Source organism: Streptopelia decaocto (genome assembly GCF_964273445.1).
Source record: "Streptopelia decaocto genome assembly, chromosome: 11".
NCBI classification, from domain to species: domain Eukaryota; kingdom Metazoa; phylum Chordata; class Aves; order Columbiformes; family Columbidae; genus Streptopelia; species Streptopelia decaocto.
In genome coordinates, this window is record NC_138666.1 from 16,104,081 (window position 1) to 16,132,059 (window position 27,979).

General features: G+C 37.9%; 1 protein-coding gene across 1 annotated transcript in view; it reads left to right on the forward strand.

Moving 5' to 3' along the window:
• Positions 1-27,639, forward strand: part of CHST8 (carbohydrate sulfotransferase 8) — a gene marked incomplete at both ends in the record, with an annotated part of 119,702 nt that extends 92,063 nt beyond the window's left edge. The window contains 2 exons of the mRNA XM_082062772.1: positions 24,089-24,126; positions 26,491-27,639. Of these exons, the coding sequence (XP_081918898.1) occupies positions 24,089-24,126; positions 26,491-27,639 (1,187 nt within the window). The remainder of the gene's footprint in view (positions 1-24,088; positions 24,127-26,490) is intronic.
• Between the last annotated feature and the right edge of the window lie 340 nt (positions 27,640-27,979).

Here is a 27,979-nt window from a genome sequence, read left to right on the forward strand (position 1 = left end):
GGATGAACATCAGCATGTCTGAGAGACACAACCAGCTGGTTTTGGAGAAGACTTTTTTCAGTCAGACCAGGAAGAGTTTGCTTTGGGAATTCAAAGCTAAAATGTAGCTTGGGATTTTTGACTAAACATTCGTACATTTCTAATAAAAAACCAAATCTTTGAGCAGTATTGAAATTTATTTCAATAAACCAGCTTGTAAAATATTTTTTCAAGCTCTTCTTCCATTCAAAAGAACACTGTTTAATAAGCAAGACATCAGTGAAATATAAAATAAATCACATTTCAAGTCCAAGGTGATGCATACTTTAAAGAGAAAAATTATTTCCTTAGATATGCTTAGAATCAGCTCAACACCACTATCCAACAGATCTCCTTTAAACATTGATCATACTACAGCGCTTGTTTGCTTTCAGATTCTTGTCTCATGTTGGCTTTGTTCCCTTTTCCCTGTTACTTCCAGAAAATACAACACAAAGACTCATAACTACATATCAGTGCAGTAATTCCACATTAAGGATAACTGACTAGTTACACTTATACAAAACCTTCAGGTACCTTTTCCTTCTGCTTAAGGTAGATGTAAATCTGTCCTGTTTTTAAACAGTGGCCCATTATATAGAGAATGTGAAATCTGGAGAAAAATGTAGTTAGCAGAAGTCACCTTGAGATGCACAAAACACCAACTTAATCAGCAATTCAAAGATATTGCTGCTTCTTACCTCATCACATAACAGCAAATGAAAATGTTTTTAACTATGTAATATTGACTATTCCTCTAAATAGATTTTAGAAAGCTTTTATGTCCATTTATTTTCCTATGTTTCCTGGGAAGGCAGAACTTTTCTGAGTCATCACTACTTCAGATACAGCCATTACAACCATCTGTAAAGCTGATAAATAAGATACATGTGAAAAAAATATACACCGTAATATTTCTATTTTCCAAAGTACGCTTCTATTCCCCTCTCTTACATGGCAGCACTTCAGAAGCTTCCTCTCTTAGTTCATTGCAACGCTATGGATTTCTTACAGTATTTGCCTGCTTCAGGATAAAATTTTGCAACTAGTGTTAGCTAATAGATACTTCAGAATTTCCCTCCTATTGCAGAGCTGCATACCTGGCCTCCAGAATACTGACCCACTAATGGATTTCTTAAAATGATGTAGCTTCAAAATGTCATTATTATTGACGGGTACCCACTTTCTGCAATGCACAGGGCATCCTCCTGCCTCACAGTCCTTCCTATTCCCAGTCAGAAAAAACTTATTTAAAAAATATCTTTGTCCTCATCTCAATTTTGTAGGAAATGGGGAAAAAAAGAAGAAGAAAAAAAAAAAAGCAGGCAAAGAAAAGGGGGAAAGAGAAAAGAGACTTTTGTTGTGAAGCTGAACTCCCAAGACTCCCCTTACACAATATAAAAATCTGAAATGCGTGTTACTCTTGCTGGTTTTTATATCTATAATTCATTTCATCAGACTTTCTTTCATGTATCCATAAAGTGATTCAAACAACAGAAACGGTCTGAGTAAATACAGAGTTGGTTTTCATTTTATGCCTGGAATGACTAGGCTTGCAGATATGAAATTTCAGTTATTACATTTAACGCAGAGAACTATAGCCTTTCAAACATATGAAGTTATATTAATCTCCAACAAATGAGACTTTGGCTCTCACTCAGGGTCAATCATTATGCAGTGCTACTTCCATAATAGCTTAATTAAATCTGGTCCCTTTTTGGTCAGGTTGGAAACCACAGAAGGGCACAGTTGGCTGTCTGAGCCTTTGGCTATGACGACACTAATGGCCAAAGCATCGCTCAAGCCAGTGTCAGTTTTTAATAAGCCTTGCTGAGGTCATTTCTACCCACAGTACAGCAGCAACAGTCTAAAAGAAACTTAACCAAGGGTAATGCATTTATTTGTAGCTGGCCAAGTGAAAAGTGCATTTTGTTGATGCACCACAGGAGAAACAGCAGCACTGGATTGCTCTGCTAAGTGTGAAAAACGTGTTTTGTCTTAAAACACAGCTAACAGAGCTACCACTGATCACAGCTTGTATATAGGGGCTTTCCACCAGGGGCTTAATCTTTGTAGCCGTTTCTATATACTCAGATACTCAAAATGGATCTTACTCTCCTCACAGATGAGCCAAATTCCATGTGTTCATATGCCATTATAGCTTGGATAGAAACAAAAATAGGGACAAGGAATCAGATTTGGTTTGCCTCCACTATCACCCTCCCCAACCAGAATCCAGTTCAGGACTCAGTGTAGTAGATATTGGTTAAACAGCTCAAAGTCTCGCTGGCCCCAAGATTTTCCACCTGAAGCAGAAAAAGAGCCAAACAGCAAAAGAATCATTCTTCCCATTTGTGGAAAGGAATGATTTGCACAACATCCCACAACTAAAACTCAAAGCTGAGCTTGCTCCATCAGCCTGCAAAAGATGGTGCAGACATGATACCACTGTTTAGAACGCTCTGAAATTAAAAGCATTTTGACCCCACGTGGAGTCAGAGAGATTCAGTACCCATTAAAAATAAGAACTATGTAAGGAGGACTGTGGAAAATAGAAAGAAAGTGCATATGTTTTTTATGGAGGTTGCCAAAATAGGTTTTCCTTTTTTAACTACGCTGCGGAGCTCAGTAGGAAAACTGATTTATCCTGTGAGCACGCAGCAGTTGCTCCCTGCTAGGACTGCTGTTTAAGTTTAATTGGAATACACAGCACTTTCGTAACATTTACATAACAGAGAACACTTAAGAGAAGCAGAAAGACCCTTCCAGTTTGACGCACTTATTTTTGTTGTGACCCACACCGAACCCAAGTGGAAATAGGAGCCACGGAAGGATTTCTTTGCTGCCTGTTCCAGTCAGGAACTCCAGGGGCAGAGGCGGCTGCTTGCAAAGGAGAAACATGGGCCAAGAGTGGCTACCGCAGGGCTGGGAAGCCTTTCGTCAATAGCTCCCTGCTCCCAGCCCAGCACAGGGCTGCACCAACCCAACCATTATTGCCATCAAACAGAGGTTCAGTGGAATCACTCCAATGGCTGCAGCTTCATACAGGCATTCACAGCAGAGAAAGCACTGGGACAATTAGCAGAACTGCACAGTCTCCAGCAATGAGGGAGCTGCTGTGTTCTGTATCGCAGTTAATATTCCTGATGTTATCAGTCACGTTATATAGGTGCAAATGTTACAGCAGAGGTCGCACAGTTATTCGCTGTTTAATAGTTAAAAAGATGCTTGTGGTAAATAAATTGGTGCATTTCCATTGTGAAAATTCTGCGTTCAATAGGTCTCATCAAATCTTGTTGCCTAGTAAGCCCAGAACGGTTTAATAGCATGTTCAGCTGTAGAACAAAACATGCAGGGGCAACAGTTCAAGAGTCTTGCTCAGTCCTTTTCTACTCTGCAGGTACATATGCTGTTTCTGCAGTTAGCACACATATGCTCACTGCATTTCTTATTGATGAAAAGACGTTTCTATTTATGATAACAGCTCTGCAAAGTAGTCTGAGCATTATGCCATTTCAAACCTTATGAGTACTCAAACGTAAGATTTTTTTTTTTTAACAAAAATTACTGCAAATATCTACATGATGCAAAGAGATTGTTGAAAAGCCAGGATTATACAATAATAAAAATGCAATATTCCCCCTGAAACTTCACATGCTTCACACTACAAAGTGCTGCACATCAACACTAAAAATATGTTACACAGTTAGAATTTAATTCAGGGGTATGATAGGCACCTGAGTCCATAACAGTCACTCCAGGAAGCATCCATTTAGGTGCATCCACAAAAGCAAATAATGCCTTTCCTATTTAAGATACAGGTTACAAAAGAGCAAACCTCTAGTGAAGTATGTGAATAAAAATCCCAAGGTTTCTTTCTAAAAAATATAGAACTATTAAAGCAAGCTGGGATTTTGTAAAGGTTAGGCTTCACAATTCTGCTTTTTGATCGTCTTGCAATAAATGGCCCGTTTATTTGAACTTTTTTATTTCATGTTAACATATTAGTTAGGTCCACAATGTAGTTTAACCTATAATTCTGGGCTCAGCAGCCAGGCATCTCTCATATAGTCAGTCTTCTTCACATTTACATATGTCTGTAGAACTATAGCCAGTTCTATTGTATGAGCCAGTAGGTATCTAAGATACCTACTGAATTAAGCAGTTGATATCAAGATGAACACCCAGTATGTTTAATACAACAGATACTCCCTAGGCCAATATATGGCAGACAACTGGCACGCTCCCAGTACATAGCAATGTAAGGATTTTGTGGGCCTTGACTCTAGAGTAAGTTACCCAACAGCTCACATATATACGTTCTTCTGTTGATTATGTTAGCATAGCCAAATTATAACATGACCCCTATATTCCTCACTAATACTGCCATAAGGCACGCAGCTGATGCTTGCTGTTAGCCATGTGGATTCAAAATCATTTATAACAGCCATAGGTTTTGGAGAGGTAAAAGAAATGTGACTTAAAACTTCAATCTTTTGTTAAAACTAAACACTGAAAGGAACAGTATCAAGGGATGAGATACACACCAAGGTTACAAGGAATTAAGGATACATGAAACTGCATCTTTTTGCTCTCTGAGTGATCATGCAGATCCAGGATACCAAACAAGGGTCAAGAAAGCAACACTTGGAAAACTACAAAAATAGAGCAGTTAAAAAAAAAAAAAAACAAACACATAAAAACGTCACTATTGTATCTTTGTTAACACCCCACACTCAGGCATCTAATGGCAAGTGTAACACCTGAGTGCCAGTTTCCTTTGATCTAGAGTTTGCTGTCTAGAGCTGAGCAGGCCATAACTTAAGTAAAGTTCTTTTCTTGTCAATGGGTAAAATACCTCAAAGGCAGCAGAGCTGTGTGTATTGATTAGAAACTCCTCAGGTGTTTTAGTATTTCCCACTTCATACCCACCAGGCACACATTTCACATGCAGCAAAAGTGTCAAAACAACGTATCTACATCCAAAAATTCTTCAATCATTTCACCCTCTGGGAAAATAACCACCATTTTCTGAGGTACTGAAGCCTAATGTTATAGAGCAAAAGGCTTATTTAATGCAGCCCATTATGTGGTCTAATCCTGGCACTCTTATGACTGCACACAACAAGCATGGTCCTGAGTTACAGGGCTTCCCTGTCTGACGCATGAGGGAACACTTGGCAGTCTGCTACAGTCAGCCGAATTCCTGAAATGGGGAAGAAGTTACTGGGCATCATCTCTCTCATCATGTCAGAATAATCTTAATTTTCCCCTCAGGTTGCTCCAGAGTATTCAGTGAGAGAGAAAAATATTGGGCACTGTAGCTGCCTCAGCGCTGTTATCAGCTCTGTGGCCTGCAAGGCAAAGTGTGAGCTGGGAGCACAATGTACAGCTATACGGCACGTAGGAGTTTAGCAGCTGTTAAAAAGAGTTAGGGTTGTATCAGTAGCCTTACTACCTTGTTCTCTCTGCAATTCTGCTGGGTGAAGCTGAGAAAGAAGGCGGGGTCAGGAGAAGGAAGAAAGAGCAAGACCCTGCTCCAAGAGAACTCATTATTTCCATTTTCAAGTAAGCATCTTACTGCATTCTCCAGGGCACCAGGGAGCACACGAACAATAGCTAGTGCTGAATTTCTCATAAAAGCATGATCAATAATTGAGCTATAACTGTGGTGTGGTTTGTACACTGGTAGTTACTTTAGATCACCCATCAACAGTTGTCCACCGTTTGCAAGTTTTCTTATACTGTCAGCACAGCAGGATCCCCTCCTCTTGAAAAAAACAAGCTTTTCTAAAAAATGTTTTGTTAGTCTTACATTAATGTATGCATTAATTTTACCCTATAGTAACAGGAACAACAAGAATTGGGCTGCAGGTCAGATGAAGTACAGTCAGGCACCCTGAATTTTCCCCTGCTACATGCATAAATAGGTATACTGCAGCTGTACGTAGAGTCACTTGCTAATACTTAAGTATTTATGATTTCACCTCTCTGCCAGTTTCACCCTGCATACTGAAGAAGGCTAACTGTATTAATCTGATACGAAGACCTATTGTTTGGAAAAATAAAATCTGTCTTCACAAGATCTCCATAGCCATCTGAAATACTGTTTATTTAGCCCTTCGGTTCTGTTTAATATTATTTGGGACTACAACATACCATTTAAATGCTGCATCTCAAGTGTAATACTCTTCTCCCTGTTAATTGTGGAAAATGTAGATTTTTGCATAGTATCAGAAAATGGAAGAAGGTTGTGACATTCTAGTGGGCTTTGATATGGTTTATGAAACCTTCATTAGACTTTCAGAAGACATGGCCTTGAGTGGCTTGGGAGAAAGCAAAACCCTCAGAGTGCTTCTGGGGAACATCACCTGTAATTTATTCACTTCGAATGCTTTTTATGGTGCAGCTCAAGACAGATGCATGACATGATTCCAACACCCACAAACCTGAGGCACGAAGTAATTGAATCCATAACCAGGAGCTGGTGAAAGGGTAGGCTTGTGAGTTATTCTGTAAGTGTTACATGGAGAACAGCTTGCTCCACAATCATTATTTTGCTGTAGTGCAGAAATCACATAATGAGGACTTCATGCTGTTAGGATCCTAACCCTCAATTGTTAGAACATTTCAGTCATATTAAAAAAAATGATATATTGCAAGCAGATAGGGAGAAAAACAGTAATTGGAAGCTCAGCAGTGGGTTAAAGCCACAATTTATTTAGCATTTCCCTCACATTAGATGAAACATTAATAGGATTATTAATAAGGATTCTGTATTGGGTTTGTCACACAGTAGTAACGTATCAAACTATTCTGCTGCCAAAAGCATGTTAGTATACTTTTCTTAAGGCTACAGAAAATTTTCTTCTATTCTAAAATGACAGAAAAATGTTAATTTTTATACTTGCTTGAATTAGAATGTGACCTTTAAAGTAGAGAGGCGAAAACAATACAACCATCCAACAATACTGATTTCTCAGTTAAACAAGGTGAATGCATTATGGAAATTGAATTACAAATTAAAATTCAGCACTGATTTATTAAAAATAAGGTGCTGATGAAAAGTGATTCTCTTTACAAGACGGTTTTCTAATTTCCATTGCAATTGCTATCACCACTGTAGTCATTAGATCCCAGAAAAGATGGTTCTTTTTTTGGTTGTGTAGTTAGAATTTAGATTTGTCTCAGGCTTTTTTTTGTGTTACTTTCCCATTTAATTTAGTTTACTTCCTTGGTCTCTGACAGACACAAACCAAACACACACACAAAAACCACCACACCAAACCACCACGCTCCTTCACCAGCTGCTCAGGTGCCCAAAGCAATTTCAGAAACAGGAAGGGGAAAAGAGCACAGATTGGTCTTCGACCTCATCACAACAAAATACGCCCATGTTTGCAAACTCTTAACAGTTCACTTATGCATTGCTTAACACTTGGACTCTAAAGAAATCCACTGTTTCAGGATAAAAACAAGAACATTCCTCTTAAATATCTCAGCTGAAATCAGTCAAATTGATTCAGGCGACTTCAAGACAAATAGTTTTATTTTTTATATACTTGAGATGAAATGATTATAGAAACTATTCATTTTAATAGTTCCCATATTAACTGAAAGACAAGTTCATAAAAATAATTTGTGTATATGACATAATTAAGTATAAAATATCCCCTATAATTTTAGCTATTCACAGTTCATTTACTCAAGAGAAATGTACTTTGGAACAGATTTTGATTTGTTACTTTTATATATATATATATATATCTATATATGGCTTTTTAAAAAGTAGTACACCGTAGGTCAGCCTCAGAACACTAACTTAAACTCAGCTGCTGCAGATGCTTAGATGAAAAGTCACAAAACAATAAACAGGAAGAGGTCTGATCTCAGGTTCGGGATGAGAAGGAAGCAGCTTGCTTTGAAATAATTATTTTACTGCAGAGCAGAAATGGCATAATGAGAACTTCACACTGCCAGAAGCTGTAACCCTTGATTGCTGGAATACAGCTGTCACATTAAAAGTGACACACTGCCAGTAGATTGGCATAGCTGCAGTAATCATAGACCTCACATCTGTGCTACACTTGCTCAATTAAGGAAAATCTTAGTGCAAGTCTAGGCCAAGGTTAATTAAATTATTTAACACGCTTTGTCACCACAATGTTGTTCAAAGAAATAAGTGGAAGAGTACGCTAAAACTCAGTATTCTGATCGACAATGGAAAAACTGGAAAAGCCAGAATCTGTTGCTCTAACAAACCATCTTTAAGAAACCAATGCACAGAACAACACGTAGTCTAACCAAATTGTTCAGTTAGAGCTATATACTTCAAAGATAAATGCTTAAACCAAACCGAAAAGTTTTCATCATGAAACTCAGCAATAACTGAGATAACCACTAAATAAATTAAATACCAACAACACCTATTAAGATGAAGAATTTCTGTAGTACTTGTACTGTTCCAATAACATAGGCATACTAGCACACAGTGAATTAAAAAAATCAGCTGCAGCATAACTGGGTGCAACTACAGTGATTTTAAAATAATTTAGGCTTGAACCATTAGCTGATACCAAAAAAAAAAAGCTTCATGAAGTAAGGAAATTCACCACAACTATGAATGCAGTCATTATGATTTTAATGGGTATGAAGCCATTTCCACCCGTACAGACTTTGCTTACTGCGCAGTTTCATATTTGCATGCTCCATTAAAGACACACTTACAATTTCCAATTGCAGGGAAAATGAAGATATTTTTAATATTTCATTTTGTAAATAGCTCAACCTATCACATCAAATTGTATCATGCATTGCCAAATAAAACTAGTATTATCTGTCTTTATTTGATGAGCTGCTATAAACAAGGCGGTACAGAGAGCACCAAGACGCTGGCACTTGGCTGCTGCGATGCCCGCAGCGACTCACGGGGCAGCTTTTCAGTCATGAGAACTTGTTAAAAAGTTCTTTAAAATGTGACAAGGAGGATCAGTGTTAAACTCCATGTAAGAGACATTGTTTTCTACAAGTTCTATTCCTATTACTTTATTTTTTCCTGTCTTAAGGGTGGAGAAGGCCATCTGGGCAACAAAGATTAACAAAGAGGAAAAAAAATAAAGATGCATTTCCAATGTTTTGTTATTAGGCCTTACTAAAGAATTTAATAAGTTGAATTTTCCTATTAATGCAATTGAAAATTTAATGAGCTTCTTAATTTATGACTTCACTAGGCCTGAATTATAAAACAATAACACAGTCTGCGCTCTAATTGCCTGAGTATGTCTGAAGATGACAGCATGTTTAGGTTTTCACTTTAGCATCTAATCTAAATATATTAACAAATAGCACAAAAATCATTACAGTTGTTCAAAGAGACAAGAATTAATTAATTATTTTTGTGACAAACAAAACCACATTATTAAAGCATTATCCATACCATTATATTCCACATTGTGGCAGAGAAACTCCAAGCTCTTTGCTTGATATTAATAAAGTTTTGTGGCACTCTTGAGAGCTTGTTAAGAAAGATTATTCCCACTAAACCAATAGCCAGAAACAAGACCGAGCAGGTAGGATCATGAAAATGTAGGGTCTGAGCCAGGTTTTAGAAGGTACTGACTGTACTCAGCTCTTACATGCGCCCAGAGCTGTGAGCACAGATCTCTTCAGAAGACAGAGCCTGTTCTGTGGTATCACAGCCGCCTTGCCGAGTGACCTTCCCATTCATTCCACAGCTTCTGGGGCTACCCAGGCGCCAACAAGGTCACTGTGCTGGTCTGCTGTGCATTTCACCTGCAGTCCCTGCGCCCCAACACAGGGCAGTTCATGCCAAGTCTTAAGCTCTACCTGATCTACACTGCACAGCAAATAAACGCACAACCTGTCCCCCAGGCTCAGCTTGCCCAGGCCAGATCTTATCCCCACTGCAGCAGACTAGTCACAAAGGATGTTTTCGTGACAGTTTAATAGCACTGTTCACTACCAAATTGTTGTATTACATAAGAGCTGACATGTTCTCTTAACTTTATTTTTGTAATTTTCTGTACTATTTTCTTCAAAACAGAAAATACACAGAAAACTGAAACACCTCATATTCCATGAGTAGGTTAGAGGTTATAAAACTTATTGTGTGTTTATACTTTTGATAGTAATAAAAAATATACTCCTCTAAATACTATAAGAGAAAACAAATACTCCCAAAATGAAAGTTTCCTAAATTAATCTGGTGTCTTCATTGCACTAAAAGTTACATTCTAACCTTGAGTCAAAAATCCTGCTTTACCTGGACCTTATCTGGAAAAAAGCAGTACAGTAAGGATGTCATTTTCTCCTTGGAACAACAGGGTTATTGCTCAATTACATGTACCTTTGCACTCTGACATCTGGAATAATACTATGCATAAATGTGAGTTGTTATTGTACCTGTCTGCCAGTCTTCCCATCAGGTGGTGCTAAAGGTGGGGCAGACCCGAAAATTTCAGAGCTCAAGTTCATTCCAGCCCAAAACAAATCAGCTGCTTATGTGACATGTTAACTCCCACTTCTTGTACAGCAATAGCTCTCTCTCCAATAGGACAGACAATCGGGAACTTTTTGCCACAGAGGTCTCAGAACTTTAAAAAGGAGCAGATTTCTGGACTTTCTGGTTGCTGTAAGGTGCACATCACTTTTTTCAATCATACTGGCTATCCTATCAGACAATTTGTTGCAATAATACAATAAACACATTGCAAGTGATCTCAATGGCACAAGGTAGCTCCTACTTCAGTAGACAATCTACCTACTTCAGACATTCACGTGCATAACTGTTGGAACTAAGTGATCTGGAAAGCTGCAAATCACTAACTAATCATCTAACATTGCTTAATTTACTACCAAACAAGCAGTTTATATCAGTAAGCTTACTAACATATATATATATATATATATATATATTTTAAGAAGGCAGCTTCTAGTTTCTGCAGACAGGCTCAGAATTTGAGGAAAGGGAAGAAAAGGAGGAGTCATTCAGGAGCATTAGTATTCAAAGCAGCTTCCCCAGCCTGTCCCTTTCTCCTCCTCCTCCCTCTGAAGAAAATGCATGGGGAGGGACCCGAAGAGAAGTGGTTGCAGGGCTAACAGTGCCATTTGTCACTGCCAGGATTCATCAGTGATACAGGATTACAAGAAGGAACAACTGAAAGGTTAAGGATTTATCTAGAACATCTGAAACAGATATTAAACTGAGATTTATAGCAAAGTGCTTAATGAAAATTAATGTTTACTGTCTTAGCCATTGTAATGCTGGAAACAAAGAAATCTGTTCCTTTCCCAAGAGCCACCACTGACATCTTCCCCTGGCCAGCGACACCTCAGAGCAGGTACATATGTTCAATGCGTTGTATTTTGACTCTACTAATCAGAAGCTTAGAAAAGATCTGTTCACAAGGGTGGAGCACTCTGAGTGTAGGGGCAAAGGCTTCTGGAGATGCCTCTGAGAAACAGGTTTTAAGTGCCTAAATGTGGTTCACTGCCTGCTGAGACTAAGATCCCATGAGCAATAAAGACTTTTATGAAACCAATAAAGGCATCTTTATTGGTTTTGTAGGGCCATCATCAGCATTTTCCTTTCAATATCTATCTAATGACATGCTGCTTAAAAGAGTTATAGGCTTGTAAGGATCAATGAAAAAATAACAGACCATGAGCAGAAGCATCACAACCCTGACATCTTCCTGCAGGAGCTGTCACGCAGGTCCAGGTTCACCCTCACTGACGAGAGATGGCAGCGCTACTGCCCAAGCTCAGCTTTGGGAAGGGAGCCACAGAACAGACAGGGTTTGAGCTTTCACTACATAACCTGCTTGCCAATTGTATCAAGTTCTACAGTAAGACTTTCTTTAAAAATATGAAATTGCAAAAAGAAATGCTTTTATGTACATTTAAAACAGCAGCTTCAGCTACAAAAAGAAAGAAGAAAACCATTACCGCTTTCTGTGTTGTGCTTTTTGCAGTAAGTGTACTTTATTTTTTTATCTGAACTTGGACAATTAAACTCAACTAAAATATTTTCTGCTCTTATTTAATTATGTTTAACAAGATTTAGGTTCTTCATGCTGTAACTTACTCTCTAAAACACTTCACAGTTTTTTATTTAATTTGAAATAATTTTACTTGAAATGAAATCAGCAGTGTTCTTATGAAAAGATAGGATACAGTGTGTTCATTCATAGCTCTCACTTTCAATACAAGTGATGCAAAGAAGAGGAGAATTTTTATTCAATAGTTTTGAACTAATAGCAGCATTTTACTTGTCACAAATATCTGGATGTTTATTTGTGTTAACGGAAACATTACAGACAGATAAATATAATTAAATCCAGTTGAAACAAATGGGTTCTTCACTTGATCCAGGACTTAATCTAATATTCAATATTCAAAATTAATATTCAATAGTTCTCTAATTCAAGAACAAGTGAATTAGGGTTCCTCAATCCCCGTGTAGTTTTAAGGTGAGAGAAATCTCTATCTGGAGTTTTAATTATTTGCAATTTTACTACTTAAACAAAGCCACTTGCAGATAGGGGAAGGCAGAAAAAATATCCAAAGCATTAGAAAATCAAAACAGGCACTTTTTGTCTCTTAAGATATTCACGTATATTCATTTTGGTTATTGTGATGCCTTTAGGGTGTTGAAAGAGAAGAAAGAACTCCAAGAACAAGGAGGCAGGACAATCCTATGGGGAAAAGTCAGTGCACAGCAGTAAAACAGACTAATTTCTTCTGGAGGACTCACAGAAGGGTTTGGTTTAAGCAAAGCTACTACATCTAGTTTTAGATCTCTGTAGCCTTGATATAACAGAGAATTTCTTCTCACTATTTTACTGACAGAGGTGAAATCATACAATTATTTTTGTTGGAAAGACCTTTAAGATCACAGAATCCAGCTGTTAGCCTAACACAGTCAAGTCCACCTCTACATCTTCTAACCACCTCCAGGGATGGTGACTCAACCACTTCCCTGGGCAGGAATCATCACTAGAAGTTAGTGGAACAGGCTTATTTTAAACAGTGTTAGTTATGCAGGTGTTCAGAATATGACCAGAAAGCAGTATTTCAAAAGCAACATTAAAGTCTCATAATAGCCACATAACCTGTTCATATACAAATTGGTTTGAAACACCCTGTAGAACCAAATAAAGCTTACAAGCCCCCCACACTAAATAAAATAAAATAAAATCACCTAACTTTTGCAAGGAATATTTCTATTCTCTACATCAGTTATTCCTCGGTGAGACAGGATGAGAGACCAAACAACAACTGGATAATGATATTTGAAAAATCTATCCCATCAAAGGAGCATGCACAGGGAGAGCATTGGGAAAATGTCAGTGTCAACAGTGAGTATGTCCATCAACTTTAATATCAAACCACAGACAGAACTTGGAAGAATTCCAAGATGAAGATGACAACACAAAATACAGCAGGAAAACTTTTTGGGCAGACATGAGAAAAAAAAAAAAAGGTCATTCTGTTCAAAAGCACTGCTTGTGATCAGCAATGTAACCCTCAAGTAAGGAGACCACCATTATAACACCTGCAGGGCACCAAGCACTGATGTTCTCGGTCAGTCAGTTAACATGCTCTGCACTCTTCTGAAGAAGGCACTTTCTTCCTATTTTATAGCTGTGAAGACTGATGTGGAGGGATTTCGGATGAATGCAAGCCTACAGACCAAGACAAGTACGCTAAGCTCAGCATTTTATGTCACGTAGACTTTGAAACATACCACCTTGCAAACTGTTGAAAATTAAGCCCATTTAAAACAAACAGCAAAACGCAAAATGAGTGTTAGCTCCATCAAGTAATAAACTCAGAAATTACCTAATCCATACTTGTCATTTACTAACAGTAGATTATTTCTCCTATTAATTCACTCCAAGACAGCATCTGTCTTGTGATTCAACAGAATGCATTTTTAAGCAGCACAACACTATGAAATACAAAATTAGTCACTACAGAAAGATCTCTTGAGGACCCAGTGTTGCAAAAACACGTTCAAACTTTATACCAGAGGTTGTATGTCTAAACTTTCAGGATATTATTGCTTTTCCATAAAAAAAGAAGAATGCAATGAATCTTTCAGTCTTTCAGAGTGTTCCCCAAGCTAACGCGCCACTACAACACTGGAGTTGGCTGGTAGCTGATTTCGGTAATTGGCAAGAAACAAGCTTGCTAAAGACCACACTGCGTATCTGTACCACGGTGTATTTCTGTTATTGCTAATGTAGCTGGAAAGCCTTGTCTGAAGAATCTGAAAGCAAGGAAATCACTCACATTGCTTCTTCAGCACTTGCTGTCAACAGCTTGGCAATTACCACCTTCCTTAATGAGGAAAATTGAGAATAATGTCAGTTGATAGTCTGGAGTCTCATTAGTTTACAAGCAAAACAAAGCTATGGATTCAAATTTAAAACATAGTAAACTGAGATCAGATAAAGTTTCCTAAAATTTTCATGATTTGATTTTATTCATGCAAGACATATTCTTTGTTTATATAAATATATTCTTTGTTTATATAAATATCAGCCATGCACCACATATAAACCATACAAGTCAAAATGTAGGTGTCCCAAGCCCCTGTGTGTAAACAGCAGGAAAGAGTGAGGAGCATACTCTGAAGAATTACACTTTCATGCAAACCAACCAAATGCACAAGCAGTTTTGGGAAGGGATTCAAGGCCATGCTACTATGTTTTTTCTCAAAAATAAATCGAATCTTTTTGTCCCGTATAGTAGAAGGTATAGAAAAATATGAAACAGCACGTGGTACCTTGGCAAGGTTCAGCTCACTTCAGCTCCACCAAAGAAAGTTTAAAGCATCTGTGAAAACAGAATCTGAGATTGCATGAAAAGCATAAAAACAGTTGCAGCCAGCAAGCCTTAGTTGCTTTAAGATAAGAAACGAAAATTTAAAAGGGGTTAAAAAAAGCCAAGCTAGATCAGGAAACAGACAGACATTTAAATTCATTCTAAACAATGATGCAGAAAATTTTAGTCCTAACGTTATAGTCTTTGACATCTTCATTTTTTTAATAATTAAAAGCTGCTCCTACAGGGCATTATGACAGTCACCTGCAGTTACAATGAAGTCACAACTTCAAATGTATTTACCATAATATCAAAAGTGGAAATGAAGACTGAAATGGATTGACTTAAAGATAAAATATTTAATAAACAATTGAGATAAAGGCAAAAGATTGAGACCTAGATACTATATAGTAGAGTTGTATCTACTACTCTCAAAGATTTAAAAACAGGTCTTATCTAGTGTTTACATGAGTGCACCTTGGACGCATTCTCAACAGAACCTCAATGATATCCTAAGTAGCTCAGTAAAAAATCCACATCTGAAGTGAAAAAGTTGCATTTCAGGTGAAACAAGTAGTCAGGTAGGCAAAGTCCTGTATGTGCACAGTTTTCTGCCACAATCTGGGGTTTAATCAGTGCTAGAGCAGAGTCATAAAAAAAGTTAAAATATCCAATTACCCTGTGTAAGCCACACACCCAGTGGTGTGCTTCGTTGTCAGGAAATAGTTCCATCTGCAAGACAATTGTCTCAGGAGACAGAATTAGAGTGACAGATTACTTCAGAGATCCTTTAGCCAATGCAAAATGGAGAGAATGAATTGTATATAATTGTATGCAATGCACTGAGTGAACCATGAATACGTTGAAATGCTCTGAACAGTGATCATCGTAAAAGAGCTTTCAATGAAATCAGACACATTCACACACTTTCATCAGCTAAAAGTTCCATCCCTAGCTAACCATATTCAGCAGCCAATTTGCTACTCACTGTTTGTATCCACTGACTTACAAAAATCAAATGATTCAATTGTCATAGCAACTGTGTCCCAAATTTGGGTTGTCAAGGTAGATGCAAACAATTCCATCTCTCTGTTCATATGGCCCCTTCTTGGGCTGATGCACCATTCTACATTGGGATACTAGAAAAATTAGGAAGTGCTATTATGTGTGAACAAAAAATGCAGATGTGGCCATAAAATGGCAGTGGCAGAGGGGTTCTCATTTCAGGTACTGCTGATGGTTCAGGGGGCCAGAGAACCAAATACACATGAGGCCATGGGCTGCACGGGAGGGGGCACCTGTAGGACACAGGGAAGAGTCACCAAGCAGCTGACTGGATTTAGTCAGGGAGCAGGGCAGTTCTCCAGAAAAACTGTAAACTTTAGAATTAATTAACAGCCACGTTTTCTAGTTTTGTGCAAAAAAAAAGTTCAACTGTCAGTTCTAAAAGTTTCAGAACATCTTAAAATGGCCTACACTTATGCTTTAAAAGCCTCAAGCTTGCTAAAACTCAAGACTAGCACCTTGACTCTTCCTATCTGGGTCACTGAGAAATGACTAACAGAAAATCATCACCGGCCTTCAGCTGCTCATTAGTCAGGAAAAAAAGGCCTGGATAAGAGTTCCTAGAACTCTGATCTCCTGCTTGTTTCTCACATAATGTATCAAAGTCTACCCAATTATCACTCCTTTTGTAGCTAAGTTGCAGGTGTTCTTTTTTTTAATACCACATATTGATCTCTTATACTAGGAAGACTTGTCAGTAATTAACTATGAGAACAAGAGAAAGGGAAACTCTATCAATTCAGGCTAGCTAATTGTAACATAACATACAGAATTTGGATGCACATCTGTGGTGTCTGATCCAGGGTCAATCTATCAAACCAGTGAACTCCATCAGTCTGAGGCATGTCTGTGTAGATCTAGCTTTTAACTCTTACCTGCAGCCTCCTCTTTCCTTCTGCACCTTCTCTCCTAAAGAAGTGTCTCTACAGAGTGACATGAAAGCCATCCAGAATTCTACCTGCATTACTTTGTCTTCCCTCCAATAGAAAGACCATTGAAGCTTCAGTGCCCTACTTGCATAATTTCTTGAAACATTTTCTGGGGTTCTAGGTGAGCTATTCTGGCTACCTGACTCCTCCACTGCAGTCACAAATTACATGAAGTGTTTGCTTGAGATTGATTGAAAATCCTCTGGTCACCCAAATAGTTCTTACAGGCTACTAAATCTAAGTGCAGTGCTATATGTTAAACTTTCTAATAAACCTGAATATAGTGTAATGTCCTTCTCAAAGTCATGCTATGAAGGCGATGTGCAAATATTAAATATGAGAATGGAAACTGACTGAAAAAGTATTAAGTAGAAACTGCAAGTAACTGCTGACAGTGCCTGAAAGCTAATGATGCTAATTAACAATATTACCAGGGGTAGGTCTACAGAAGCAATGGGGAATGCAATAGCACAGGCTTGACTTTTCTGTTTGCTTCACAGAATTCTTATCAAATTAAGTCAGAAAATGGCACTCTGTAATTAGGATGGCTAAATAGCAAAGAGAAGACAAAGTAAACAAGTAGTGTTACCTTTCTCATAATAAATTCACAAACAACTTCTTGTATTCATTTGATTAAGCTTGCAATGTAAACATACCATGCATTTCCCTCCATCAGCTATCAAAGGAAACAGACCAAGTGGAAGTTACGCAAGTGTTTAGTCAAGGTGATTGATTCAGTCTATTTTAGAACATAAGAACATTATGAAAAAACATAGTAATATGTGTCTGTCTTTAAGGGTTCATATACCTGCTCTATTAGCATGCTGCAAGTCAAAGAAATATGAGGGGTTTTGAACTCCAAGTAATACAAGAATGATGACACGGCAGCAGCCACAACTCTGAGGTCTGTGCTTCAGAATGATGATTTTTGTGCAGTTTTGCTTGATTTGGACATACAGGATTGGCTACTGGTACCACAAATGAACTGGGAACACCAAGTTCTTAGACATTATGAAAGTCCTCAAGTGGCACACATTAAAAGTCCCTTAATGTGTGTACTGATCTCTACTCTGGTTCCCCCATTTGTAATGTTTTCTTGTTCAAACTGATAGATTAACCTTACGCTTCTAATTATTACCAGAGTATGCCCTTCAGAATTGCATTGCTTTCCCCATATTTGGTACTTCTGTCCAGAGACTCCCTTACTTCATTAAGATGGAAAGTCATTTCAGTCACAAAAAGCCGGAGTAATCGTGTTTTAATCAACTGAAGTGCACGCAAGCTGCTACCATGGTAAGTACTCCACGACACAAACGCAGCACAACACCGTGACGCCTGCTGCCTGTGGGATGGACAAACTGCAGCTTTGGCTGATTGAGAAATATGAAGCCAATGGTTTCACTCAGATTCAATGCCTACCTCTCCGAAACTGACTCTGATTGAAAAGCACAAGATCAATATAAAGTAATTCAGTTTGTGCACTATACTAGCACCAGAGATGGGAAAACGAGGGTGAATGGCTATCTCTTTGGGAAGTATTCTACTCGCTGCTACTGCTCAAGAATAATCCACAAGTCAGAGTTCAAAGTTACCCAAATAGATTGCATTTGAAATATTAAAAATTGCATGCTTGGCAAAGTAGGATTGCAATGAGAAGCTAAGAACTCAGGAAGAATGAGTTACCTGATTTACAAAGGAATCCACATATGGAAGGAGGAGATAAATAAACTCTAAGCCTCAGTAGTGTGGCAAACTTCTCATGCCTTCCCAAAACAGGGCAAAAAAATAAAAACACAGTCCTTTACTTAAAGAGGCATGTTTAACTACTTAGAGCTCCAAAGGGCTACTTCAGAGACTGAAAAATTGCACACAGGGCGGTGGATAGAATGGTACTGTGGCTAAGGAAATAACCATCACACCTGACTTATGTCTTCAGCTCCTTTAAATCAGCAAGATGGACTTAAAGAATCAGGTTCTTTATGACAAAGCGTAACAGGAGATGGATGTTGCATCCCAGAACCACAGAGGCATAAGAACATGAGAATATTTGAGTTCATAATTTGAAACGTGACAACCTAAAAATTTGATAAGTTTGGCAAATGCATCTACCAGCCTCTGCTTCTCATACATGGAATAGTAACAAATAACTTACTGCTCTTTGCAATGTAAAATTAAAAACAACAACCACCAAAAACCAAAAGCACTACCAAGTACATACTGTAGCAACAGAAATCAGAATAAAATGTTCACAGTAGCATCTAGGATTTTTTTTCCAGAAAAGCCGCACTACAGATGAGTTCCCCAATAATTCACTCTCACAATTCATAAGTAAAAATAATTCTTGCCATATATGTAACTATTCTGCAATCAAATACAAAAAGGTGCCATAAAAGTGAAAGCTGTTATGGAGACTGTTTGACTGCTTTCGAGAATGACAGATAGGTTTTTTGGTCAAATTGCAGGAGGCTCAAGGTTTTCCTGCATGCAACCTGTCATTCATAGAGAATACATTAAAAATTGTTTGTGTTATTTTTACCACTGTAACAACTAGTGTGAAACAGATGTGAAAACAGTCACTCTGTGTCTCAGAAATCCATGACTTCTCAGTAGAACACAATGGCATGTGCCCTGTCACTGAGCATTTAGCTTTGACAAGGGCTGTGCAGTGTATCATTTACCCAAAGCGGCCCCTGTGAAAGTTCACCCATCTGTGGGAAATGACGGCACATAGCCACAGTTTCACAAGGGACTCAAAGAGGTGAGATTATATAGATTCACTGTATAGGTTTGCTTCTTTCTTGATGCACAATTCAAGATGTGCTACGGCTTTGCTAAACCTTCTTCACTTTGCCTCATTCTTTTAGTTTGGAGTGAGACACTGTGTATGTAACTTACATGGAGGATTTGAGGGGGTTTTCCCTAAACAAACTATAAATTTCAGATATAAAAAGGATATACACACAGCATACAATTAAAACAGCTACACATATATAAAGTTTGTTCTATTAATTAGGCTCCAATTTCAAGATAAAAAAATTTCTATCAAGAGGCTTATATATTTTAAAAGTATTCCAAATATGTTCACTACATTTGTATTTTATATATGAAACCCAAACAATTTACAATGGTAGCTATATTAAAAATAATTATACCTATTCAACAAGCACTTTCATTCCAGTATGTAAAGAATTAGACACCAGAGTAAGTTAGGATCAGAAATGGGCAGTTTCTTTATACTGCACAAGCAAAGAGTTGATTTTAAATTACAAAAAGAAAACCCAACACACTGGAAAAATATGATCCGATCCATACTTTGGGGAAAAAACTTTTCAAACTAGAAATTTTTCATGCTAACCAGAATTCTGAGTACTGGTTTACTATTCATTCTGTGATGAAGTACATGTCGCTGTGTGTGAGCGAAGACCTAAGACTGCAGCACATGCGGATAGGACACTTGACACAGATGTTCATGCAACAAGGGTAACAGCCCTTCCAGAGCATATTTCACAGATCAGGATGAAGCAAACGAGTGTACACTGCTCACAGATGCCCATTAAGGGATGGAGTCACAGATGCAGACTTGAAATTATCATTTTTATTAAAAAATATTTCAGCTGTAGTGCAGTCTCAGAGGCAAGCCAAAATTAAGTCCTGAAGCAGAGAGAAGGCAGCAGAGAGGCAGAGCTATATAATGTTACACGGAGAAGATGGAGACCATTTTATTATGTTGCTAGTAGCATTTAAAAAAAAAAAAAGCACACAACGGGTTTGACTATATGGTAGGACTGGATGAAGCATAAGGCTTGTATTTCATGAAATACAACACAAGCAAACATAAAGCATAGGCCAGGCACAGGTCTGCAAAATCATGGTTGCACAAGGAGAAAATAACACCATGAAAACTGACAAAAACAATGTACAATTGATGGAACGATTCTGCCTCTGAGCACTAGTGAGATGTTGGTCATCATCATGCCTGGCACCAAATATTTAATGATCACTAACATCACCTGGGTGCCACAGACACCAGCGATATTTTTAGGGCAAAAAAAATTACCATTTTGGCAATAACATCTAAGAGTTCATAAGTAACATGGACAATAAAGATGTAGCATAACATTAAATGTAGATTTTTTTATTAGTATAGTAGATCAATGCAATATAACTTCCCTGAGTTCACTGCACTTGAGGTTTTTTCCCCAAATAGCTTTAAATCTGAAGTGACAGACTGTATCATGAGAAAGACAGCTAAAGGAAGCCAACTTTGGAAGTCACAAATTCAGAAAACATTGAAGAGATTGGCAAGTGCTTCACCAAACATTTACATTAAACATGAATTGTTGTTCTGATTACATCTTAAAGCCAGTAAATGAAGAATCATTTCTATGAACGCTTACTCATCTCTTACTAGCATTTATTTTCAATTTTTTGAAGCCTAGTATATCAGTGCAAAGTATTAATCTATAAGTTACTTTATGAAACACTACTACAAAAACATAACTAGTCATAATCAACCATGAAAAGGTAGATCTCGAACCTGCTCGTCATACTTCTGTGGATCTTTTAAATAATTATTATTCAAAGCAGATACATACCAACTTTAACAGGTAATTATACAAAGTGTGTGGTTTTGCTACAAGCTCTTAGTGCTCCCATTGAAATCAGGACAAATGACCACAACTAAACAAACCTAGGGGAAAAACTAACCCTAACTTTTACGTTATGATTTGGACACAGCAAATGCTGCAATATTTTCATATGTTTCTGTCCAAAACACTTGCTCATTTTTCCAATAGTTGACCAATTCTTTTCTCACTGATTTACGTCTTCAATTATGAAAAGCTCAAAATGCCTTTAGAAAGGGAGTGGATTTGTAGACATTACATGATCTCCTAGAGCAGGCTGCACAACCATTCCCCATCTTACAACAATAGGTAACTAGTTCACGGTAGGAGAAATATTTAAATACATAAATTCTCACCCATGCGTGTTGACACTATTGACAGCCAAAGTAAATCTCCACGATCCATGACAAAGGAGGAGGAATGAATAACAGTACTCCATCCAGTTTAAAGAAAGATCAAAATGAAATACTTGAGAGGAATAAATTTGTACTTAACAGAATTATCTGTAATACTTAACAGTATTATCTGTAATAGCATTATTATAGGAATTCCTAAGTGCATTATATTATTAACATGCAAGAAATCAAAAGATATTCATAGAAAATAAGCAGAATTGACCAACTCACACAACAAGACTAAATTTCTTAACCATGTTATCGTTTCAAAACTGTACCTGACACACATGATTTCTACCTGTAAGAGAATAGATAGCATAACAATATTCTGAATTTGTAAGGAAAATAATATTTCATTTCAAGCTCCGCTATGAGAAAGCCTAAAGTAAAAGTTAAGCAATTACTCCAACTAGCTGTGTTGATGATGCCTTAGAGCAGAGACCAAGCAGCCAAGGCAAATCTAGTTCAAGTTGCTTAAAGTTGTGCCTTTATGGTTCGCAAAAAAAAGAAGAGGTTACATCTGCTGACAAACAGAACATTTTAAAGGTTTAAACAAATCACCCATGCTCTAGTATCAATTCATTCAAAGTGCTGGTGCTCAGTTTTTGCTATTCTTCTTGGACAGCAGTTTCCATACCTTCATTGCTTTGTAACATATTACACAGCAATAGAATAAATGTGGTTCTTTAACTGGTCACACCAAGAACTGGACAACAGCACAATAATACCTCCCAAAACTTGGGGCAATAGAATCCAATTTAATCCTCCAGAACCCACACAAGGAAGATATGGATTAGCTCTGTTTTCTCTTTAGAATATGCCTTCTGATGTTATTTTGCAACTAAACACTTTTGAGAAGCAACTAGGAAAAAGGCTTAAGACCCCTTCTATAAGCTGTTTGGAACATATTTCTGATGACGTAAAAATAACATGCCCTTTGCTTTTAACAGACATAGACTCACAATATCCCCCCCATCCACCTTAACTGGAGTTTATTGCTAACAAATTGCTGCAGTGGAATTAAATCTCAAACACAAACCAGAAGAGTAATGAGTATGGCTAGATGAGATGTAACAGCACAGAAATAACCAGAGCAATTTCACTGATACTCTACTGTAAACACCAGTTTGTAGATCCAATTAAAAAAAAAAAAAAGATCGATCATGTAAGCTGGACTTGCTACTTTAACTGCAATAAGGTGCAGTGTGAACTATGTACACACACCTTTCTGAGACCTTTCATAGTACCATAAAAGTTAAGTTGATAGACTGAGCTATCCCAGTGATGCTTTCACTTATAATGCTTTGCAACACCTTTACGTCTAACTGTCCTCGTCAAAAGGCTGTGGATTCATAATGCAGACTTCTGAAACAGAAGTCTTCAAGCAACTGAAATTTTCAAGCAAAAGTGCCAGTGATGACAACATATTTACACACTGAAAAGCCCCAAACTAATTTAATAATTAAGAAGCATTCCCATTATACATTCTTGTATTATTAACTTATACTTAGCAGAGGTTAGGAACAGTAAAGAGATCCTACACATCTCCTAAAGCTGCCTTCTAGGAATGTCATATCTTTATTAGTATATTTTCAGGTAGACATCACTGTAGAAGCCAGAAGATTTAGCAAAACACAATTCTGTATTGTTTTGTCTCTACACAACTCCACAAACATTACCTCACACAACTCTGCTCTGTGCTGCTGTGGTTTTACAGCAAAGGATAATACTCAATGCAAGTTATTACTATGATTAAGTACCAACTATCCAAAGGTGGAAGGGGCAGGGAGGCAGAGAGAAACACCAGCTTTAGGTAAGTACACAAAGAACAGCAATTGTTAGAGTTCTAACCTGGGATCATGAATCTCAGCTGCTTCTCGTTCTGTTCCTGGCCTTTCAGCTGAGGGTAAGCAATCACTTTTCTCCATCTCAGTTTCCCCATCTGTAAAAGAGAGGCAGAGACATTCACTCCATTTCACAATTGTTACGACATTTATAAATAAAGAGGCCTTCCAAGGACTATTGTTACTATGAAATATACATTAATTATGATTCACCATTGGTCTATTTATCATTGCATTAACAGAACTTGTTCCTATTTTCCTTTTAGTTACTGAGGACACACTACTACCAGTCCAGAAAAAAAAAAATAAACGAATGTTTTTATTTTTACTAAATAATGACTTCAATTTCTTTCTTTGTTTAGGGATAAAATATAACATGGGATTCCAGCAACCAAAAAAAGTAAGTTTTCAGAAGTACATAAGCAGAATTGTACCCAAATGCTGAGTACAGAGTACATATAGAGATGGCTCAGAAAAGGCCACTAGAGTGGAGATGAAGCACCAACAAGGAAAACCACATCAAAGCTTTGCCATGAAGTGTAAATTTTCCTTTTAGAATATCAATTTGATAAGCTAGGCAACTTTAGTCTTATGAGCTTTTTCCTAGACTGGATATTCCTAAAAGATACTGTAAGCCTCGCATATATTAATATTCTGTATGAAATCATACTGATCAATTGAATGTCTTGAGACGTGCTCAAAAATAGGCTAAAGAAAAATCCTGGTGAACTTCCTCCATCTAGTGGCTGTCAGTGCACCCACAGCAGCAGTGAGGGGGCTGTGGGCTGTCAGGATTTCATCCTTAAAGGACAAGTGAAAAATATGCAAAGGAACAACTGTACAGCTGCCAGCTGTTCCCCCAATGCCATCCCCTGGTGGAATCGGTGTGATGAGATCGACATCACCCATCTCTGCAGCTCCAGCCTGGCCTTCTGGATGAAGAGTTACACTGACAGAAAACATTCACATCATGGCATTGAAGTTTCCCAAAAACTGTCCGTTCATCACCAGAGGTGTGAATATCAAGGAAATCTAAGATTGAATTTCAGCCACTCTGTAAAGGGTAATATTTCGAAATAGCTGGAATTTTACATAGACAAAAACTTTAATCTATCATTCATCAGAAACAACCTCTGAAGATGAGAGCGGAGTTAAACAATCACTCCCAACAACTGAACACAGTGTCTTGTATGATAAATTATCAGTTGGTTTCCTAGTCTGCATCTCATGTGCCACCTGCACTACCAGAATAGCCAGCAAAACATTTTTAGAAACTCAAGTTCTACAACAACTTGCACAGTACTCTAAAAATTGTGTTTAATATTGTTCTGCTCTGATTTTTATATAGTAGTTACCATTTTAAGCAAGTCACTTACAAAAGAATAATATTTTTTCTTCTTTTGTCACCAGTACTTTTGATAATGAATACCAAGTCTCTTTTTTGAGACTTCTTTAAAACCTCTCACCTTTAAAGGGGGATATGGCAAGATACAACCTCCATAACAGCACAAGTTTGTGACTTATATCATTGCTTTTTTCAGCCAACAGAAAGACTTGCAAAAAATCACTATTAAGATTTAATCTACCACCTTGAAAAAGCATGACACTACTAATTCCCATACTGTACACCTTAAAAATCCATCCAGTATCTTATTTTTTGAAGCCACTTTTAAATACTATTAGACAGCAAGTAAAGACTGAAAATATAAATTAGCAATTTATGAAACCTCTAAACAAACATTAAGTATTTGGGGTAAGCAATAAACATTTTACAACTACATCTGCTTCCTCTGCTGAAATACTCCCTCATGGTTCATATGCCACTCAGTTCCCAGGTGAGATCTCAAAACAGGGATGACATGTAGTTAAACAGTGTCCAGAACCTAATTTCAGTCTTAGAGGCACAGACGTGTAGACAAGGATTTAATTCAGGTGTTCTGAGAAGACGGCAGTAGCGGAGCACATCTGGGCTGTATGCCAGAAGCAGCATTAACCACTGAGAAGCACCTAACGAAAACAAGCAGGTCCCAGAAACCCCTTAGCACAGACCCAGCTTGCTTACAATGTTTTCACTTGCCTAATCCCAGCCAGAGCTTCATTCCCACCCTTCCTGCCCCCCATGAGGTCTCAGCTGCTCTGGTGCCAGGCTCACCTCACTCAGGCCTCCCTTTGGGGTCTCATCTCATGCTGCTCTCCCCAAACCCCCTGCTCTGCAAAGCCTCCATGTTCTCTCTGCTGTCCTTTCCACTGCCTTCTTCCCACTCCGGCTCCCTCTGCATCTTCACTCCACTATAAACCTCCCTTCCCTGTCAGGCTTCACTGTCCACAGCTGCCCTCACTGCAAAGAGAAGCTACAGAAAGCTGGGGAGGGCAGTGGAACAGATTTGGGTGACAGCAGGCACTCTGGAATTAAGTCCTCAAAATACTCAGATACCTTCACGGAAATGTCAAAGACAAGATATCTAAGACAAAATTATCTATCAAAGTCTGGGTACAGGCACCAGCTAAAATACAACTAAACCTAAATCTGAACTGGAATTTAGAAGTTCAGGCTCATCTCAGCCTTTGAGTTTCACATGAGCACAAAACAAGATGACAAGAGAGAAGTCATTACCACAACACAGACACATCACGGTGGACTTGCAGAAATGCATTTTGTTGTACAATTTTGCTTGGTGTACAAAAGATCCACATTAAGTTGTACAAGCTGTTAGCAGTGACAAACACTCATTTACTAACATCTTTTATCTATTTTTCTCACCAGGACTGTGTTTCCAGCAATAACCAGGATAGAAGATTAAGAAAAAATACTGCAGATGGAGTAGCAACGGTAAAGCAGGACGATTCATTACACCCATCTGAAAGTGTGCCCACTAAGCTTCAAAGCACAGACAGACGGCAAAGCAGCATAATGTTTGCTATGAAAGATCAACAAAAAGGTGAAGAAATTAATTCCATCAGGCTCCATAAACGGAGGAGGAGATTTATAATTAAAAAGAGCCCAATTCTGATTTCCATGAACAGCTCCATTCTCAACCTGCCCACCCTTAAATCTGAGGATAGAAACAACAGTAAGTGGAAAAGTCTCTACCAGATCCAAAGAGAAAGAAAGCGAATTATGAGGGAAACTTGTTCTAAATACAAGAGTAATAATAGAAGAATAATCACTCCTTATCACGTTTCTAGAATATTTGTAGAAGATAAATATAGAGTCTTATACTGTGAAGTACCAAAAGCCGGCTGCTCTAACTGGAAACGGGTGCTCATGGTTCTTAATGGGCTGGCTTCTTCCACAAAAGACATCCAGCACAACACAGTGCACTACGGAAACTACTTAAAGAGACTGGATGGGTTTGATCACAAAGGAATTTATCATAGGCTCAACACTTACACAAAGATGCTTTTTATTCGTGAGCCTTTTGAAAAGCTAGTATCTGCATTTCGGGACAAGTTTGAACATCCAAACAATTACTACCACCCGGTTTTTGGAAAAGCCATCATTTCCAGATACCGCATCAACGCCACCAAAGAAGCATTAAGGACAGGCTCTGGAGTCAAATTCAAAGAGTTCATTCAGTATCTCCTGGATGTTCACAGGCCAGTGGGTATGGATATCCACTGGGATCACGTCAACAGGCTTTGCAGCCCATGTTTAATAGACTATGACTTTGTTGGGAAATTTGAAAGTATGGAAGATGATGCAAACTTTTTCTTGCACTTGATTGGTGCTCCACAAAATTTAACTTTCCCCAAGTTTAAAGACAGGCACTCCAACGAAGAAAGAACTACCACTAAAATTACACAACAGTATTTTGCACAGCTTTCTCCTTCTCAACGACAACGGAGCTATGACTTTTACTATATGGATTACTTGATGTTTAACTACTCAAAGCCTTTTGAAGATCTATATTGATTAGAGAGCTGGGACACTTCCACAGTCTTATCAGTCAAATTGTATAACAATAATCCAGGTGGCTTCTATTTATATATACTTGTCTGTTAGTAAACGATTGAAGAGCAGGAAAAAAACTCAAAACAGAACATAAACTGCTAGTGATGTTTACACCTTCACCTTAATTGCCTCCTTTTTCAAATCATATTTTTTCTATAATTTCTCCATACGAAATGTATGTACATACATGTATAATATGTCAGGGCTCCCAAATAAAGCACATAATTTTCCATGCTGGTGTGGCCCATGTTTGCATTGGGAGGATGGTTTGAAACTGGGGAAACACAGCTGACAATTCTAC